At 40.2% G+C, this 21,508-nt stretch overlaps 2 protein-coding genes across 2 annotated transcripts in view; both read left to right on the top strand.

The window, feature by feature from the left end:
- Positions 1–5,082, top strand: part of pcyox1l (prenylcysteine oxidase 1 like) — a 9,403-nt gene extending 4,321 nt beyond the window's left edge. Inside the window, exons 4-7 of the mRNA XM_074610624.1 lie at positions 420–631; positions 962–1,102; positions 1,549–1,960; positions 2,578–5,082. Of these exons, the coding sequence (XP_074466725.1) occupies positions 420–631; positions 962–1,102; positions 1,549–1,960; positions 2,578–2,827 (1,015 nt within the window). The 3' untranslated portion in view covers positions 2,828–5,082. The remainder of the gene's footprint in view (positions 1–419; positions 632–961; positions 1,103–1,548; positions 1,961–2,577) is intronic.
- Positions 5,083–8,712: 3,630 nt separating this feature from the next.
- Positions 8,713–21,508, top strand: part of crebrf (creb3 regulatory factor) — a 30,517-nt gene continuing 17,721 nt past the window's right edge. Inside the window, exons 1-3 of the mRNA XM_074611739.1 lie at positions 8,713–8,873; positions 19,310–19,555; positions 20,468–20,593. Of these exons, the coding sequence (XP_074467840.1) occupies positions 19,547–19,555; positions 20,468–20,593 (135 nt within the window). The 5' untranslated portion in view covers positions 8,713–8,873; positions 19,310–19,546. The remainder of the gene's footprint in view (positions 8,874–19,309; positions 19,556–20,467; positions 20,594–21,508) is intronic.

Below are 21,508 nucleotides of genomic sequence, written 5' to 3'. Positions count from 1 at the left end.
CTATAATTTCTAAGTGCCAAGTGTCTTTGATCAGCAGGTCTTGTTTCAGATATCAGGTGGTGCACAACCTCACAAGTGACTGTCAAATATGGCCATGACATTGAATCTTTTGCTGGAATTATGTTATTTTGACTCAGTTTCTGCTTGAAACATGAACCAGGCTGAGATCCACACGTCACCGTTCGCTGACCTCTATTTCCTCTCTCAGGAAGTGAATTATCTCCTGTATCACTTTGTCTTTCTTGCACTTCTCTCTAAATCAACAACTGCGTGCCTGCATATCCTTCCATCTGTCTCTCCATCTTTTTTGTTTTGTACAGATTGCTGAGAAATGTGTGATAATCTCAACTTTCAGATAGAAATGAGGAAATCTGTCTACTGATTTAATAATTGACTACCATTTGTTGTTTATAATACAGGATCTACAAGTACCAGGCTCACGGCTACGCCTTCAGCTCGGTGGAGGAGCTACTGGACTCTCTCGGGGGGAGTGGCTTCATCAACATGACCCAGAGGCCGCTCTCGGATTCGCTGCTGGAGCTGGGCGTGTCGCAGCGTTTCATCGACGAGGTCATCGAGCCCGTTATGAGGGTCAACTACGGACAGAACGTCAGCATCCCCGCCTTTGTAGGTCAGATGAGTGTGAAGAAATGAGCAGTAGAAGAAGAGGAGGGAGCGACGGGGGGGGTGATGAGTAGGAAAGAGACAAGGAAGAGGAAGGCTGCGGTGCTGAAATTAGGGCTGATGTAGGTCAGAAGAGAGGAAAGGAAGGAAAAGAAAAGAGATGCAGGAGACGAGGAAGGGAGGAGCGGGGAGTCGAGAATAGTAGAGAGAAAGCAAGGTGAGAGGAGGGGGTGGCCTGTGGGAGCGAGAGAACAGGAAAATGTGTGGGCAGCTGATAATTGGTTTATAGCACTGTCTGTTGTGAGTGAGTGAGTGTGTGTGTGTGTGTGTGTTACAGGCGCTGTGTCTTTAGCTGGTGCCCAGAACAACCTGTGGGCGGTGGAAGGAGGAAACAAGCTGGTGTGTTCTGGCCTGCTGAAGATGGCCAACGCTAACCTGCTGCAAGCACAAGTCAACTCCATCTCGCCCGTTTACTCAGGTACTTTAACCCTGATGTTGGATGAATGGGATCATGTTGAGTGACTAATTCAAAAATAGTTTGCAACACTGGGCTGGGTTTTTTGGTTGGATAATTCTTAAAATCTAGTGTACTCTTTTTTCCTTTCTCAGCTTTACCGATCCAACCTTTATTTCTTTGAACACAATCTACAATATCTGAATTTATTTGGTCTGCATCCCCCTTTGTTTGAAATTTCTAGAAAGGTAATTTCAAACAAAGAAACCTTTCATCCTGTCATAGAACTGCATATTTATCATTGCAGTGTGCCAGCTCTTGTCTGTTGGCACGGACATCTTGAGGCATCAAAAATGTGCTGGGTGTTTCTAGAATATATCTGCCAGTAGATACCAGTGGACTGATGTAGATGAATCTGTATGAATCATGCAGTACAGTGTTGACATTGATTCTTTGTGTTTTCCTGACAGGGGAGGCACCCCAGTACCAGCTGAGCTTCACCACAGCATCAGAGACGGGATCAGAGCTGTATGACATTGTAGTGTTGGCGACGCCGCTCCAGGCCAGCGTCAGGTCTGGAGTCCAGTTCCAAAGTTTCACCCCTCCCTTTGACGACCTCCCTGGAAACTATCACAGCACTGTAGCAACCATTGTCCATGGTTACCTCAACACCTCTTTCTTTGGTTTCCCGGATCCTCGCCTCTTCCCCTTCGCCAGCGTCTTGACAACTGAGACGCTCGATCTGTTTTTCAACAGCGTGGCAAGTGTTTGTCCCGTCAACATCTCCACGGGCTTCCGGCGTAAGCAGCCACAAGAGGCCGGAGTCTATAAAGTGTTCTCACCGCAACCTCTGGATAAGGCGCAGCTCAAAACACTGTTCAGGTCAGCCACCTCCTACTTAGCAAAGTAATCAAGGTATTAACTATTCTTTTCATTACTACATCATTTGACGATTATCTTCTCATTTGGTCCAGAAAATAGTGAAAAATTATCATCCTAATTCCCCAAAGTTGACATATTTAAATTGCTTTTATTTGTCTGACCAACTGTCCAAACCCCAAAGATATTTAATTTATTATCATTACAGACCAAAAAATATTCACATTTCAGAAGCTGGAGCCAGGGAATTTTTGTCATGATCAGAAAAAAATTTTATTATCAAAATTATATTAAATATTACCAAATTTCATGGCAATCCATCACATATTTGTCAAGATATTTCCCTAAAAAACAATGCAGTGTTCTGTACAACACTGCAATCTATCCAATAGGTGTTGAGATATTTCAGTCTGGACCAAAGTGATGGACTCACCAACAGACCCACATTGCCATGGAGAGAGCAACACCGCTAGTGTAGCTAGAAAACTGGTGTTTACCCAACCAACAACAGCCATGCAAAAGTTATTAAACATGATGACAATGCCCCATCATAATGAGACTTTTTTTTTTTTTTTTTTAAAGTAACAACTTTCCTTCCTTACTGTACCTCTCAATCTCAGGTCATACTACTCCGTGCAGGTGACAGAGTGGCAGGCCTACCCTTGTTACGGCAGCAGCCAGGGACTGCCGCCTGTGGAGCTCCACCCCAATCTCTACTACCTCAATGGTATCGAGTTGGCCGGCAGCGCCATGGAGATGAGCTCAGTGGCGGCCAAGAACATCGCCCTCCTGGCGTACCACCGCTGGAACAGACAGACGGACATGGTGGACCAGAAAGATCTGATGCACAGGATCAAGACTGAACTATGACCTGGTCATCTGAAAGCCTTGTAGCATCACAAAGCTGATGTCTGTATTAGGTACTAAATATTACAGTGAGAAGACTCCAGTGGCTACTATACTACTACATACATCTAATACACTGAATCAATGATAAATATGTTGAACATAATCTGACCCTTGCCTTATCCTAAACAAACTTAAACATGCATCAGAAAAACAAGCAAGTATCAAAGTCAAGGCTAAAGCTTATTTTAATGGCACCACTATAGACGACCGTGGTCCTGCGCTACTGTCCAAAGCCCAGTTTGATTTTGCAGATTGCATCGTTCTCTATGCCAGAGACATTGCAGATATACAACACATTTTTCAGTATTGTTTGGGGATTGACTGCTAATGCTGGTTAGTGGTTTCATCCAAAAATTCAACTACACGCAGCTTTTCTTTGCCAAGAAATAAAGAAACCAAGCAACCGTGGAAAACACCAGCTAATATTTATCTCAGCCGGAAGTGAACGGTCTATTAGGAGACACTGTTTTATTGAGTTGCTGGTGGTCTGAGTGAACACCAGTTAATATGAGCACCAGCCTCAGGTCACTGGTGCTGCCCTGTGTAAATAAATTATCCTGAAAACACTCGTGGAATCAAGATTGAGGGCATGAATGAGACTCTTTTAAACCGCTGCTTTGCGTGTGCGCTGTAACAGCTGTGAGATATGAGACGGATCACTAATTTAACTGCCTTTAGGCACATAAACCAGCCCTCTGTCAAATAATCAAAAACAACCGCAGCACTGCTGTTATGGTCTATACATTTAAGGACTGTTTATGGAGTTACTGCACCAAGAAGATCTCATTAAAGTAATCTCAGTAGGATTTTGTAAATTAATAAAATCATTATTCAGTGACTCATGGAAGTGGCCACTAGTGCTGTGCTCTGTTGCCCCTTTCACCAGACTATTTCATTATCTCCCCTTCCTGCTGCTTTTGTTGCGTAATCCAGCGGAAAGAATTTTTTTCGGGGAACAGAGCCAACAAGCTTTCACACTGGACCAAATGAAAGCAGAGGACAGACATGTGGAGCTGGTGTTGGTGGTGATGATGATGACACTTCTCCCCCCTTTTCTCTCAAGCCCTAAAGCTTTATTGAGATCCTGCATTTTTAATAAGCGCTGTAATCTTGGAAAAACACACATGAAGATGGAGTTGGACATTCGCTTGCAGAAATGGCAAGTGCAAAAAAGATGGTATGATATGATAAGAAAACACTGACTGTTGATTATCCTCACAAGACTGTGAGAAATACCTTGTTTTATTCATTTCTAATATATAACAGTGGATATGGAGTGAAGTGGATTTGTGGACTCTGAAAAACTAAATTTGTCAACTGAAAACCTTGTGACTCCAAAAAGGCGTCAGTTGACGGATAATGTGATTGTGTCATATGATGAGAAAACAACACAACCCTTTAAATCTGATGGAATTGTTTCAAAACGCCACGATGGCATCAGAAGTTATGGGGGTCGATCTGAAATGCAGACTGTTTATCTTTTTTTTTTTTTAATTCAAGGTTTTCACTCAGCAGCAGCTTCTGTACATACAACAGTCACATATTTGTAGCATTAGTACCTGTTATGATATGCTGTAAAAAGAATACACACAATGAGTAACCATCTTATGGATTGACAAAACAATGCCAATTCAAGGTCCACTTACTAGGTTTTTCCAGAGCATCTCAGAGTCCTCATGGACTGACAAACTGAGCTAACTCCATCCACCGATGAAGTTCATGAGATGTGATTAAAAGTTAAGACAAAAGTGAGTAGGGAGACCTTGAGTTAAGATTATTTTGTCAAACAACAGATTGTGTGACTGTTCTAGGGCTGTCCTCGACCAAAGAAATTCTTTCTTCTTTGTCGACTAGAGCTGTAAAACTGATTTTCTCCACAAAGAATCACTCAAAAGCACCACTTTAAATCTTGTGTTCACCAGAGATGTGCTCATAAGTTTATTGGAAATAAGTCATTCAGCATGAAATAAGCATAAAAAACAACTAATCGACTGAAGAAATCTTAGACTTAAATGACCGATTAGTCGACTTAAGAGGGGGCAGCCCTAGACTGTTCACATCTAATCACTGTTTCTTTACAAACGTAACTATCTGCTAAGTACGGTACAGCATGTATGAACATATTTGATCTGCCTTATAAACAAAACAATGCAGCTGTTTATAATGAATGATGTGATCTATTCTGACTGTTGATAAAATTAAAGCATTGGACGGTTTACTATGATTTTTTGTTTTTTAAAAGTACTAAAGACTCACTCTGATTGACTCTGTGCATTCAGGTTTTACTCCCTGTCTAGTAATAATTATACAGAAGAAAACTGACTTAACAAAATCTATTTTCCTGCTTGATTTCACTCTGCCGTGTTCAGTCATTTGAAGTTTAATTTTCTTCTACTGGAATGGGAAGAAAAAGGAAAGTTATTTTGTAGTGATATGTCACTACCAGGATGTCTACTGTTGGGGGTTGACTGTCTGTAATCTCCTGCCACATTTGTTCCAGTGGATAGTTTAAAAATGTTAGTTCACAGATTTATAAATCACATTCATTTAATGGACAACATGCTGCAGCTTTGTCACTGTGATGGAAGTTTTCATACTGGGCACCAATTATGATATCCTAAATCTCCCTAATTAACACACTAAATTATTTATTTAAGTCTTTATGCCCTTTCCTCTAGATCACCACGTATTTCATGTCCTGATCATGGACCCAAACCTGCTTAGTATTGAGACTGATATCTGCTTTCAGAGGAGAAAGATTGTTTCATCATCTAATGATGTAAACACTATAAAAAATATTCTATATTTTCCAGCAGACCTCTTGTGAAGTGTTTGAAAAGGAGCAGTTCCAGGACGATGCTGTACTGTGTTCATAGTCAAGAATGTAAAACTTTCAAGGAAGTTGAAACCAGCCAGAGGCCTACAACAAAGCTTATCCTCTTCTCCAAAGAAGTCTGTTTACTATAATGTGGTGTATAATGGGCCCTGTGTCTCCTCCTTCTTGGCTTCCCAGCAGCAAGAGCACAATCACAACGCTGATAATAGAACCGAAAGGGAACATTTGAAGCAAAGTGTCCCAAGGGTCAAACATATGATTCAATCTGGTGCAACATGGGTCACCTATGCTCCTTTTACTTAAATCCCTCTGCTGTATGTTGTTGATGAGCTATCATACAGTCACCCCAGTCAAACTACTGCAGTGGTGTAAGAAGTATTCAGATCTTAAAGGAACAGTGTTTAACATTTCGGGGGATCTATTAGCAGAAATGGAATATAATATTCAGACCTATGTTGTCATTGGTGTATAATCACCTGAAACTAAGAATTGTGTTTTTGTCAGCTTAGAATGAGTCCTTCATATCTACATAGGTAGCGGGTCCTCTTCATGTTTCTACAGTAGCCCAGAACGGACAAACCAAACATTGGCTCTTAAAGTAGTGTTATTATGGTAAGGATGGCATCTCAGCGAGGCGAACGGTGTTATCACAGTTTTGCACTCGGGGGCTCACGTTACCACAGTCTTGAAAAGGGAGGAGTGAGCAGAGGGGTACTCAGTTGGCTGCAATCTGCAACCACACCGCTAAATGCCGCCAAATCCTAAACACTACCTTTTAGTAAAAGAAGCAATACCACAGTGTAAAAATACTCTGTTACAAGTAAAAGTCCTGCATTCAAACTATTACTTACTGTGCTAAAATGACAAAAATAGTAAAGTATTAAAAGTATTATTAAAATATACATTAAGTACCAAAAGTAGCTTAAAACTTTTCCATTGATTTACAGGTGGCGAACAAGCAAAGAAACAAAGCAAGGCACCAGCAGTGAAGAAGAGCAATTGCTGGCAGGTAAACAAGATTGTAACAGAGTGCAGGGTTCAACATTTTAAAAAAAGAAATCAGCTTTGCAAATGTTTTTGTGAGGAGGGCCTCAAGGATACACAAAATGCATTTGGTGAGTAACAGAAAGTAAAATCATGATATACTTGCAATATTGATTACATTCATTAATTTTTTTCGTTTTTTGAGACAGAAAATCTTATTGTCTGATCTCCTACTCATAACCCTAAACTAACTAAGACTAAAACTGTTTCTCTAACCCTAAAATAAACCTACAATCTCCCAAAAGAACACAATTCAAACCTAAACTAAACCTCTAAACCTAACAATTAATTAATTTGGTCAAATAGATGACCAAGAAAGTATCCTCATGTTAGGACATACAACACCGCCAAAGGTTGTATTCATTGATTACATTTCCAACATTTAACATTCAGTCCCACAAGTGGAAAATTGTTAACAGATAAGTTAAAAGCAATTAACTGCCTGATTCCTGTAAAGTGACTAACACAGTAAAAGGCTCCATTGAGTTCAGTCCAAAAGAAATTATCTAGAAGCTGCTGTTCCAGGCAGCCCCCTCCCCAAGTTCACAGAGAAAGAGACATCATTACGTTTTCTGTTTCAGTATTACTCTGGAGCAATACATGAACGTTAACACAGTACTCACTGTGTCTGAAAGCTGCCTTGTTTCCACAGCCATAGCAGAGCCAGTGAACAAAATAACATCACAAGATGCAGGGAAACTCTCCGAGTAACCTACGACCTCCATCCTGCAGCTGACACAGAGTGAGAGGCTGGATCTTTCTCTTCAACTGCCATAGGATCTATCTATCTATCTATCTATCTATCTATCTATCTATCTATCTATCTATCTATCTGTGCAGGTCAGTTGAAGCTGGCGGCAGCAGGAACACAGAAGCTCTGAGTAATCAGATCACACACACATCAAACAGCCTGCAAAGAGCTCTGCCAGGTTGGCAATGGATGGGAGAGGATCAGATAGAAGAAGAGAATGGGATTAAATATGTGTGTGTGTGTATGTGTGTTTGTGTATGTGTGTGTATTGTGTGTGTGAGTTCTGGGGAATTTGTGAGCTTCTACTGAAATGAGACATATTTTTCCATTCAACATAATTGTTACATTTTTGTGATTTTCATGCAGGGCTCACAACATGATGTGTTATGTGTTAACCCTCTGGAGAATAGGTTCATTTTGGTTAATATTTACTGACTTTCTATGCATTCATCAGCACAAACTCAGCTATAAGTCGGACTCATTTTGTGAATTGATCAAAGTATAAAGCTGCCAGAAACCCAAAATACAAGAAAAAATACACTAGAGCCTCTAAAATTAACACATTGTTGGTGATAAATACTTAAAATATTACTACAAGCCAATTGAGCCATGCAAACACCACGAAGCAAAGACTCACCGGACAGCCAAAAAGTGAAAATTGGAGGATGTTAAAGCTGTAAAAATTAGATCAAGCATACCAGAAAACATACAATTCTACATCACAATCATTCAAATTGACTAAGTACATGCATTTTTTTTTACTTGCTTAGTGACCCCCTCTGCAATCATCATACCAAATTTGGTGTTTGAAGCACTATTTGCACGATTTTACTGAAAAATTGATGTTATCCGCTCCACTATCTTCACTATATCTGAACACATACTAAACTTCCATAGGAGAATGTTTGCTTGTGCATACAACTTGCGGCATTGCCTATAAATATCATTATCTGTCATGTCTTCAGTAATGAAATGTCCAAGATATTTTACCTTATTAGAGAAATAATTTACAGAAAACATAACTGAATAGCTAACTCAATAAAATATGAAAACATTATAAAGTAAGTTGGAGTCACTACCTCAGTATTTCTTTCCATAACAGTATATTACAGTATATACTGTATAGTGAGAATGGTGAAATGTTACCCAGCTTTTCGGACTCTGCTCCTATTGGCCCAGCGGCGCACCACGTGGTCGGGTAGTCACGCGCTTTCCAGGAACCCGTCAGGAAGAAGAAAAACAAAACAAACCCGAGAGAGAGGAGAGGAGCTGTAACAGTAACAGCGTGTGGACTCCATTGAAAAGAGGGGCCTTATTATCCCCACATACACGAGGTCCGACAGAAGAAGTGAGACGTATGCGAAGGCGTCCTGAAAGTGAGTTATTGAGCCGTATTTGGGGGTGAACTTTGCTGAGCGGAGCGGTGGAGACGCGGAGGAGGATTAGCTGTGAAGCTAGCGGGCATGTTGTTGTTGTGTGTCGGGCTTCAGCTGTGGGATGAGGAAGGGGGCGGTCTGGAGGCCATACTGAGCTACTGCGGGGTGAAAGGGAAACAAGATCTGCATCAGAAAACACACAGCTTTTGGGGGGCAACGTGTCTCTTGTTGTTGCATTGCAGCTTTATGGAGCTCTCTTGCAGGAAGTGTGCAGAAATGAAGCTATAGCTAACCTGCACTTCTTATGTAAGAAGAACGGCGTGTACTTTTCTTTTAAACAATCCGAAAAACATGCTGCACCTCTTAGAATATACTCACAGCTGTTTAACATGTAATATGTATGTTTAGTAGAGCATAATTTAACTGTTTATGGTTTAAAAAAAGCCTCAGTGTGCCACAACAGTGACTTTTTGCAGGTACACGCCCCCCAATATAAGACAGACACAATGCTGCTGGATAAAGCTCGACACAGACAGAGATTTCATGTGATTTAAGTTAAATAATACAGCCGAATTAGAGTTAGGTCTCTACTAATGAGATATGTTAAATTACTTTTTCTCTGGGGTGATAGATTAGTTTGGATTTCCACCTTTAAGACTTAATGTGTAGTTTTATTAACCGATCCTGGCACATACACGTTTTGATTGTTATTTTGATGTTTATTCTTACGAACAAATGTCAGGGAATAGTGTATAATGTTGTGTTGTGTTGGGGTTTTGTGCTAGGTGGTGTATTTTACTTTAAATATCTTTTAAATAGAGCTATCTAGGCCACAGGCATGTTAGGCCTCCGACTTGTTTATCTTCTGCCTCAACCTAGAGTGAAACAGGCTGTTTATTATGTAGCAGTTTCCGGGAGATTGACAGTCGTCGCGGCCATTCAGGCACGCTTGGGGGCGGGACCTCATCTCCGCTCGACCAATGAGATTAGTGGATTACGTGGGTGTTGGCACAATAGAGTTAGGTTGAGGTTTGTTTTGCTTTTCTGAGGATCTGTAATGAGTGCAGAGACTGTGCAGATACCGGTGACATTTATGAATTTATTGATGCTTGTAATAGGTGATTTGAAATTTTTTATCTGCCTGTTAGATGGTGATGATGATGATAGTCAGTTTTAACAGTTTTCTTCATCTCCTTGTATTTTTATATCTGGTATATGTTTTTGTATTATGTACTTTGCACTCCTAATTATTTTACTGCCTTTTTACTAACATGTTTTGCACTATGGAACTGTGATGCTGGAAACTTGAATTTCCCTCGGGATCAATGAAGTTACTATCTATCTATCTATCTATCTATCTATCTATCTATCTATCTATCTATCTATCTATCTATCTATCTATCTATCTATCTATCTATGTTGAGATGTAGACACGTGTGCACTCTGACTGTGCCTCTTCAAAACAAATGAATCCATCACAAAGAGATGCATGGATGTAATTTGTAATGTTTTTTCTACTGTTTCATACCTTTTTGTGTAGTGTTATGTGTGTTTTTTCTGCTGGCACTGTGGTTGTTTATATGAGGTTATGGGAAACTGCAAAGCTCATTGTGATTTCATCAGCAGTTGCAGTGTCTGTACTAGAGCTGGCCATCCATTACTATCGCTATTGTGACAGTGCGGGATAAAGAAAACATTTGTAGACTATACCATGAACACAGGGGCTGGTACATATGTCACATCATATGCATCAAATTCAAGGTATCTTTTAAAATTCAAAATAGAAAGTAGCAGCGAGCACGTCTCCTAATCTTGAACAGTTTCGGGTGCCAGGTAGCAGTAAAATCAGAAGAAACTAATCACCAGCACTCACAGATAAAGAGTCTTTCTAAGTTTATTCTAGGCAAACAAACAAACACGTTTCAGCTATAAGCCATCATCAGCGCTGATGCGCTAAATGAATAAACTAAGAAAGACCTTTTATCTGTGAGTGCTGGTGATGTGTTTCTTCTGATCTTTTAAAATTAATTTTCCCAAGTGTTTAATTGTTCTTTGTTGTTGCTATTGTTGTTATTATTATTATTATTATCATCATCATAATTAATTTTGAACCATGTGCTTATGTGGTTAAAGCAGAGGATCCCAAATTGATAACAAAAGGAGCATTGTTGAATCTTATGTCTTACATATAACATGATCAAGAACACGAACTGTGTGTTCCTTTTCGCAAATGTTTTTCATTCACATTCAAAAGGGAAAGTTAAATGCCGAAACTTGTTCACACACAAAGCTCCCCTGCTTTATTGACAGTGGACTTGAGATCAAGACTTCTCCATAGACTTTGTCATTTAGATTTGACTGATGTGTTTCCTTGATGAGCATCACCAGTAAAGCTTTTCTTTTACTTTAAAAGGTAACTTTGGTATTTTTTTGTCATGGAATTAAACGGTAGAAACGTGAGTAAGAGTTGGAGAGAAGAGTGCCTGTTGTTGTCAGAGTTTGTTGTGTTGGAGTACAGAAAGTGTAGCTTAGTGTTATGTCAAAGATTTTCAATGTCATGGCTGAATATTTAGATGATTTTGACAATGTGGATGTGATGCAAGATTTCAGAAGACTTCTCCTAGCGAGAGTTCTCCGAGCGAGACTTGGTTAGACACAATAACAAACAGACCAGATCAAGCGAAAGGTGAAGGAAAATGTTTAATGTCTCTCTAGGGTCCTTTCCATAATGTTGTCAGACACTTATGATAACAATCTGATCCTGTCAGTAGCAAAAACAAGCACTTTTAGTGGGTGTAAATTGACGGTGAGGAATTGCCCTGAGAGATTACATTGCATCCCGTTTAGCGTCTGCCGTCTGCAGCGTTCTCCCTCAACACTGGACCAATGTCAAAAATTGTTGTCCTCATTAGACACTTAGACACAAACACATGGGAAAATAGGATCCATACAGAAGTTACCCTTTAACTGTACTTAACTCTGTGTCGTTCCCAAATAAACAGATTAATTGACCTCGTTCACAGCAGACATTTCGACCTGTCGTAGCAGGAAAAGCACAGGTGGGGCTTAAAACATAACGATGGCTAAGTTTCAGAAATTATTGCAATGCAGCGCCGCAATTAACAGTGGTATTAGTTGCACCTTCCTTTGACACGTCAAAATGTCTGCTGTGAAAAAGGTCTGTTCAACTTAAGTTTCACTCCAAGCTTTTTCCTCTGGTATGGCTCTGGTGCAAGGGTTGCCCGGTGAACTGGAGAAAGAATTTGCACTCGAAGTGCATCTTGGTGACTGAGTGAGCTGGTCTCTCTAACCATGACTTCTAACCATAAACCCATCCTGTGATATCTATTTAATTCATCTTATCTGTCAAGCTGGGCAGGGTGATCTGACTTGAAATCAGGAGTGTTGCCTTATATAAGAGAGGAAAACGGCTCATATATCAGAAAAATGTTCATATGCTTATCATGATACTAATTTAAACATTTTTCTTTGTAAAATGATGAAAGATGATGGTGATGCTGTGATCATATATCACAGTACGATTTGATTGAAACTCAATACGCAATTGACACATAGTCAGTAATATTGATTGGCTAGCCCTATTGTCACCAATCTACAAAAATGGCTATATATGAGTCGTTAAAAGTCCCAACCTTTAAGCACAATTGGCTCTTAGTGAGCATCCGTATTCTGTGTGTCTGTACACACACATTTAGGAATTGTGGATTGATGACCTTTAATGATGCTTTCTGAGCTTTGCTCACATTTAGCAAACAGTCTGGCATCTCCTGCTTGTTATCTCCTAAGGAATCAGGGGCGGATCAGTAGGTAACTCCAGATAAGACATTGCTGATTGGCCTACTTGGATCACGTCCAATGTTGTGAGGCGGAGAATGTGAGCTGTTTGCATGATAGTGGAGCTACGATCGCAGTCACCAGTAAACTCCTATTTTTGTTCAGACCTGAACTAACAGAGAGGAGAGGAAACATGCAGTAGTTGGTTGTTGAAAATAAGATGTGAATATTAATTGTTATTTTTACTTGATAAATGACAACTAATGAATTGTAAAGCGTGTCATTATCAAGTTTGTATTCAGTTTTCTTTCTGCCATTTGATTCATTCATTTATCAGCTCATATAGGCACGGCGAAACACATTTTATTCTATCTATCAGATAATACTGCGTCCCCAGCTGATGCTGCAAAGAAGACAGAGCTGTTGTCCGAGTCTATTTTGAGCTCATAGTAAACAGCCGCATGTGTGAACCTGACATCGACACAGGAAACCGTACATTTGTAGAGAGATTGCATTGTGACCCCACTTGTCAAAGTTAGTTGTCAAGGGATGCTATAAAGAACAAAGGCACATTTTGTAAATCGTGTAAGAAGACATTGGATATATTCAACATGTGAGTTGCAGCAGTCGAGGGATGCAGCCACAGTACATCATAACAGCATAATCAAGTCAATCATATTACTGAGAGTGAGGGTAGTGTTTTGTTACCTGGACTGGATGGGTGAAAGCCCTGGCCTTGTTTCAGACTTAACTAAAATGGTCTATCCCCTATGCACTTCTGAGATGTAAACATGATGCTGCAAAAATTCTGTCCTGTTTAGCAACTTCTGTTTTCTTCAGTTTATCTGTCTTTCTTTAGCGAACATTACTCTCCGTATTAGGGGTTGGAATCACCAGAGGCCAAGCGATACGATATTATCACGATACAAGTCCCAATATTTATTGTGATTGTAAACATTTTGCGATATGCTTAGTATTGCAATAAGATATATTGTGATATATTGCGATTTATTATCTTTTTTCAACTTCAAATTGTGTTCTGTTTTATCTAATCAGATACAGTTTTTACTCTGTTCATCTCAGAGTTTTCCTTCACATATCTTGAGGTCAGAGGTCAAGGGACCCCTTTGAAAATGGCCATAATAAATGTATTATGGTGTGATCTTTGCAGGGATCTGTACCAAATAAAGATGTTTTTTAAGTCATGTGTAGGCCAGGACATCTCTGCAGTACCACAATAATTCATTTAAAATGGTATTTTGACACACATTTCGTCTTTAACAAATATTGCGCCTCCTGTGATTTGAAAATTGCACTAGGTCATATTGTGATTTTGATAAAATCTTGATTTGATTAATTGTGCAGCCCTACGCATTATTTAGCGTTCTTCTCGACAAGCTAACATGACCTGTTTGGTACCAATCGATGATATCGTCACTCTAGCTTTAAGACTTAGCCCGCTACAACCTTTGAAAGACAGAATAGCAGCCGAATAGTTTAAAAAATAAAAGATCGCATACAATATTGCCAAGCAAAGATATTGTAATACTATGCTGTATCGATCCCCCCCCCCCCACACACCTTTACTATGTATAAGATTTTTCCATTTGTCATAGCCATAAAGGAAAAAAGAAAACCTTCAAAGTCTTGTAAAGACTAAGATATAATATAAGAAAATCTGAAATTTTGAACCCTGACCTAAGCCCACAGGTTAGACTGTTGTGACCCTAAACCAAGCAAAATCCTTAAAGTATAAGGGCTAAAAGAAAATATCTAATAATGCTGGCAGTTTTCATCACTGAACTAAGTCTGACCAAAGCCTGAGAGAGACATTCAGCTTGAGTCTTTTGGGGCCTGTCAGGCTCGGTCATAAATATCCGGCTCTACATCACAGCCTGTGTCAGCTACTAAGCAGTGAGTTGGATTATATTAAAGTCTGCTACTGGAAAATATTCAGTGTAGCTTTGCCTGGAGAGGTGAGGAGTGTTGTGACTTGTTTTCTGCATGTTTGTACACACACAGGCTTTCTGTTACCTTCTGTGATAGCAAAGAGTGTGGATCGATGCTGCTGGCGTTACTGTTGTGTTCAGGCCGTATGTTTCCTCATTCTGCTTCTGCTACAAGTGACACCAGACACAGCTGCCCTGGAAAGAAGCACACATTGAGATATGATAGTGATCACAATTTTAATTTCAGAGGCTGAGCTTCCAGATATACTGTTGGTCATGAAGCGAGAGTGTGTGTATAATGCAGATGCATATTTATGTGCATAGACTTGTGTGCTTGCATGTGCTTCGGTGTTTATAAAGGTGTTGCTTTTACAATCACTGTTGTACTCGTAGTGTTTGTCGATATGTTTTCTGCCACTTCCTGTCTCTATGCAAAGTGCTGTGTACACAGGGGGACCGAGCTTTCAGCTCAGGGGTGAGAAGTTCATTTGAGTCAAGTCAGTCAGCACCCAGTGAGAGGAAGTGATGTCGTCCCCCTGGCCTCGGAGGCGTGGGATTGGTGTAGGATAGTGTGTCAGCTGTTCACTGCAGGGGTCATGTCTCCATGCAGACTCTCATTTATTTGCTATGCAAAAGCAGCGAAGGGCCCAAAGATCAGTCCATGTGTTGGCGGTGCAGGAAAGTGAGAGAACGACAAACAAGCAGAGAATGAGGGGAGGGTGGAAGTGAAGTGATTATTCAAAATGAAGTTAAGGTTAAGCTTGATGTACGCAGAGCAAATCGGAGGCTCGCTGAACGAATGTGGGGAGGCAGTTGGGTTCAGAAATGTTGGTGCTTTCCGACAAATAATGGGGGCAGGGATTGGAGTACACACCAAATTTCTTAAGAAGCTTACTCTCTCAACAACTTCCGGCAGCTACTGGGTAGACCGAGAGCTGCTGTATGCTTTGCTAATGGACTTGCTGGTTCGGTATGTTAATTGGACAAAGAGCATCCTGTAAGTCATTTAAATGCAGACAAATATTTAGAGATTCATTCAATACCAGATGCCCCGCCGCTGCCTTTACAACAAGAACAGTATTAACAACACTGTTTTCTTACTTCATATTAGAGCTGAAACCTTTAGTCAATTAATCAATTAGTCCATCGACCGAACAATAACCAGCAAGTATTTTCATAGTTGATTAATCATTAAAGTCATTCTTTAGTTATATCATCATCACTGTGAATATTTGGTGCTGTTTTATATTATTGTAAACTGAATATCTTTGGGTTTTGGACTGTTGGTTAGGAAAAACAAAACTTTTGAAGACGTCACCTTGGGCTCTGGGAAGCATTTTTACTATTTTCTGACATTTCATGGACTGAATGATTAATAGATTAATCCATAAAGTAGCCATCAGATTAATAAATAACGCAACCATGCAACAGTTTCTATAACACTTAACTGAACGGTCCACTTACTCTCTCATCTATGCACACAACAGGTGATGTCTACTTGAATAAAGTCCTTTCACAGGGACTGACTGGGGAGACTGTCTGCTGCATGGCAGCGAGGATTTCTGGCCCGGGCTGGCTTTCCCATAGTGATTAATTGACTCATTAACGAGTGCACTGCCAGAGCCTTTCCTACACTCTCTGTTTGTTTCCCTGTTTTAAACCCAGAGTGAACACATTCGAAAATATGTGTCTTCTATCTCTGGCTTGATTATCATGGTAGTTAAAAGTGATTTTATTATGTATGTATTTTTATAAAACCTCCATGGATTAAAAATCCCTAATACAAAGTGTAATAATTTACCTTGTTTGCTGTTTGCACTGGGACAGATTGGCAGCAAGGCTGAGCTGCAGCGCTGTATCCAGCTCTCTAAATACATCCATGGTCGGGATCCTTTAGAACAAGGGTTCTCAAACATTTTGGGGCCAGGGACCCCTAACAGGGAGAACATTTTCCAAGGAGCCCCTCTTAATCGTAACACAGATCAAGCATATATGCTTACTATCATTTGCACTCTAAGATGCCATTTGAAGTATTTGTATTCTAAAACCTTTCAACCTAAATACTTCAGACATGTTTCATAGTGATAAACAGAAACACATTTCAATTTGAATCATGTTAAGATAAGATAAGATAAGATGAGATATTCCTTTATCAGTCCCACAGTGGGGAAGATTGCAATATTATTAAATGTTAATAATACCATGTATATACCCTTAAACAGCAGGTGATTTTATTCAAATTGCATTTGGACTCAATGTGACAGCATTTATAGCCTACATTTCAAGTAATTGATCTTAAAAGCTTTCAGAAAATGAACAGCAGTAAGACGGGCATAGTCCTAATAAATCCAGATATTAAAACTTACCAGTGTAAACCTGACTTTCAGTAAGTGCATCAACTTAAAAATAATGAACTTAATTGCTTTGTCACAATAGAGTGCTGCAGGAATGAGTCCTAACACCCGCAAATGAGTCAATGTTTTTTTTAATGGGTTTTTAGTTAGATGCCTGAAATAAGGTCTGTGGTTAACACAAGCTGAAGAGATTTTAATATTTTGTTCTACGACATAAAATACACAAATGAATACCCCACTTTTGAATTTTGAAGCCTTTATGTGTCTTAAAAAAGGCAGTTGCTAACAGGACTAAATGAGAGTCAGCGTGATGATGTTTAGTAGTCTCATTTAGCCACTTGTTAGCAACCCCCTTTTTAAGACACATAAAGGCTTCAAACTTCACGGGTGGGGTATTTATTGGTGCATTGGTTACCATGATGATATACCCTGGTTAAATGTGAGCCAGCCTCTTAGTCAAGCCCAAAGATTAGCGTATTCTTCTAATACAATGGTTTGTATGATATCTTACGAAATAGTTATTCCTCCCTTTTCATTCGTTTTCCTACGAATGTTCAGCAACACCTGTCAATTTCCGCTTGTTACATGCATACAGTCTTTTCAAAATAAACTTCCATCTTCACAGGAAACAACTTCCTTAAGTTTAGGCAAGAAAACTACTAAGTTAGGCTTTGGAAAAGATCGACTTGGGTAGGTTTAGGCAACAAAACTACTTAGTTAGGCTTCGGAAAAAGGTTGTGGTTTGGGTTAAAATAACTCCGGAAGTGGCGTTACTTAAGTACGTAAGTTATATGACATATAAATCAACGTTGACTACTGGTCTCACACAGGGTACATACACCGGTCTCCTGAGCGAAAGTCCGGTATTTTTTGATCCATCCACCCACCCTGATCTCCTCCATACATGGCGTTGGCCGCTCTTTATATTCCCTGGTTCACGATTACGTGAATTACACACACATTTATTTGGTGGAATATACACAAATTGCAGTGCATTACTTTTCATACGTAGCTATAGCTACGAGCAGTGTATGAGAACAGCCTGCAAAGATAGCTGGCTAACCCACTAATCTTGCTTCATCATACAGGCCCCAGAGCATCAGTATATTTAGTTCTTAAGTCTGTGAAAGCAGAAGTGGATAAGAGGGACAGAGGAGGAAAGATTACGAGAGACTGGCTTGGCCCAGCGCTTGTGTTGACTTTAGGTCCAGCTCTAGAGATGGAGACAGAAGGCTCAGCCTCCCATCCAGCAGTTATCAGCAAACAGAGGGATGCCTGGAGGCAACAGTTCTGCACTTTTAGACGCACTGGGACAGTGTTTCCCATGATGTGTTCCTTTTTAAGATGCAGAAACTATTTATGTTACAAACTAAGGCCTGGCTGTTGCTATTGTTGAGTAGGACTTTATGTGGAGGTAAGAGTATTATTGAAAACCCAAAGTAGTTTCAGTTTCATTTACACTGTACAAAAGTGAGCAGTTGCATCTGCAGTCCATATGCGACCTTGCAACTGAAGTCCACTCCCCATTTCAGTGAAGAGGGGGCAGTGATGAATTAGCTTTTTTGACCTTCAGTGTGTCCCCACTTTAACAGAGGGTGGGATGTACCCCTCCCTTACAAAATACTGCCCGTTTATACACTTGTTTATGCAGCTGCATGGTGAGATAACACAAGCAGCAGAGAGGGAGGGGTGCTGCATGGCTGGCAGTAAATGAAAGGACATTGATAATAAATAATGGCAATAAAGTAATCGATGAAAAGGTTTGTAATTCTCAACTTACAACAACAAACTGCTGTTGTTAGCCTGCTAGCTCCTAAAGCTTGTTTTGGCAACCACACCAACATCAATTCCTGTCCCACATGCTTTTCGCCGCGATGTGCATGTAAATGTCACCTGGCCAGTTCTGGTGTGACCACACTATAAGACCTACCTTACAGTTGAAAAAGGGCTATTGTTGTATCCTCCAAATTTATCTCAGCTTCATAGAAGGCAGACTAGATGTGTACTCCCATATCTGCAAACCACAAAGGAAACAAACTGGTTGTCTGTGTTGTTGCAGCCATTTACTTTCAGCTCTTGTATGAATAGCTCTCACAGTACATTTCAGAGAGGCAAAACAACTCTCCATATAAATAAGTTTGTAAATGAGGGTGGGATAAATAATCAGTACACGGATATATTCAGTTAAAGTCTGTATGCCTCGTGCAGTTTGGTGTTGAACAAACTCAGCCGCTGTGGTTAAAATGTACCTGCATACTACTGGTGGCTTATTTCTTTGTTTTCGCCTCTTTTGATTCTTATACTTCTGCTCTGTGCACTCTCTCTGTTTTTACCACAGACCTGAAGCATACAGAGAACCACACAAGACCACAACAGACCAGACCAGACCAGGTTGAGCCCAAACCTGACTGACACCCCCCCCCTCCCCTTTCCCCCCCAGCCTTGCAGGCTGCATCCACCGGATCGTCTCCTTTTATCAGTAATTTGATTGCACTGATCGGACGACCTCAGACCTCTGGGACTCGACAGGACGCCCAGAGATTCTCCTAACTGGAGCTCTAAGCTGTGCCTGGCAATGCCTCAGGTAAGAGGGACTTCCTCCAGCACAGGCCTGTGCAGTTTGGAAAAGTGTGGAAAAAAAGAATGTATTTGTTAGGGCTGTCAATCAATTAAAATACTTAATCGCAATTAATCACATGATTGTCCATAGTTAATCGCACATTTTTTTTCTGTTCAAAATGTACCTTGAAGGGAGATTTGTCAAGTATTTGATACTCTTATCAACATGGGAGTGGGAAAATATGCTTGCTTTATGCAAATGTATATATATATATTTATTATTGGAAAATAAATTTACAACACAAAACAATGACAAATATTGTCCAGAAACCCTCACAGGATTTGTATTTAGCATAAAAAATATGCTCAAATCATAACATTGCAAACTGCAGCCCGACAGGCAACAACAGCTGTCCGTGTGTCAGTGTGCTGACTTGATTATGACTTGCCCCAAACTGCATGTGATTATCATAAAGTGGGCATGTCTGTAAAGGGGAGACTCGTGGGTACCCATAGAACCATTTTCATTCACATATCTTGAGGTCAGAGGTCAAGGGACCCCTTTGAAAGTGGCCATGTCAGTTTTTCCTCGCCAAAATTTAGCGTCAGTTTGGAGCGTTATTTAGCCTCCTTCCTGACAAGCTAGTATGACTGGTTGGTACCAGTGGATTCCTTAGGTTTCTTAGTTTTATTGAGCCTGCTACAATCTAAACATTGCAAGTTGCGTTAATGTGTTAAGAAATTGGTGTTGTTAAAACGAATCTGCGTTAACACATTATTGCCTTAACTTTGACAGCCCTAGTATTTATAAATGTACATGAACTTGAGTGAGACCACATTGAATCAAGGACTCTGTTTATCAGATTTTGGTTTTGGTGATGATGACATCTACTTTTGTTTGTTCACTTCAGTATTTATTTATTTCTGTTGGTTGCAGCCCAGCACCAGTGGGATGGAGCCTCCCTTTGCTGACGCCTTTCAAAACTACTCGTTTGCTGATCAGGCCCTCACCAGCACTGATCTGCTCGCCACCAGCTCTGACCCAGATTTCATGTACGAACTGGTGAGTCGGTGTGCACACACACACACACACACACACACACACACACACACACACACACACACACTCTCGGACAACACAGAGAATTATTAAACTAATATAAAAGCATAGGCACGGTTAATAGCTCTTTGTACAACTGTTACTATTGCCCACACCTTTAAATATACAAAGATACATTCAAACACACACACACAAACACACACACACGCACACACACACTAACACAAACACTAACACAAACACACACACAAACACACACATTCATCTCACCAAGGCCCTGCAGGCATCAGACCTTGCTAACCGTCCTTTGAGCAAGACTTCTTTTCAGATCAGTCACAGCTGCTCATGCTGCGCAGTCACCGAGTTGCATTTGAATGAAGGATCATCGTTTAAAGATCATCAGTCAAAATTCAATTTCCTCATGCATCACATAGTTTTTTAATCCCTTTTATTGTGATGGAAACATAAATAAATAGGCATTTTGACTATAGTGACGAGCAAATATTGCTGTCAGGGATTCCTCTAATAGGCTTTTGTTGTAAAAATGTAAATGTTAAAGGGGAGTTTTTTCTTTATTTCATGCTACTGTCGCATTACAATGCATGCTCATGGGGGATCTCTTGTTGGGTCTCTAGATTATAGAGTACAGTCTAGACCTGCTCTATATGAAAAGCTTCTCGAGATAACTTCTGTTATGATTTGTAGCCCAAACTGCATGTGATTATCATAAAGTGGGCATTTCTGTAAAGGGGAGACTCGTGGGTACCCATAGAACCCATTTTCATTCACATATCTTGAGGTCAAAGGTCAAGGGACCTCTTTGAAAATGGGACAAGCTAGTATGACATTGTTGGTACCAATGAATTCCTTTGGTTTTCTAGTTTCATATGATACCAGTATCGTCACCCTTGCTTTAAA

The sequence above is a fragment of the Sebastes fasciatus genome, chromosome 16 (genome assembly GCF_043250625.1).
Source record: "Sebastes fasciatus isolate fSebFas1 chromosome 16, fSebFas1.pri, whole genome shotgun sequence".
Classification (NCBI taxonomy): domain Eukaryota; kingdom Metazoa; phylum Chordata; class Actinopteri; order Perciformes; family Sebastidae; genus Sebastes; species Sebastes fasciatus.
This window is presented reverse-complemented; position numbering and strand designations above follow the sequence as displayed.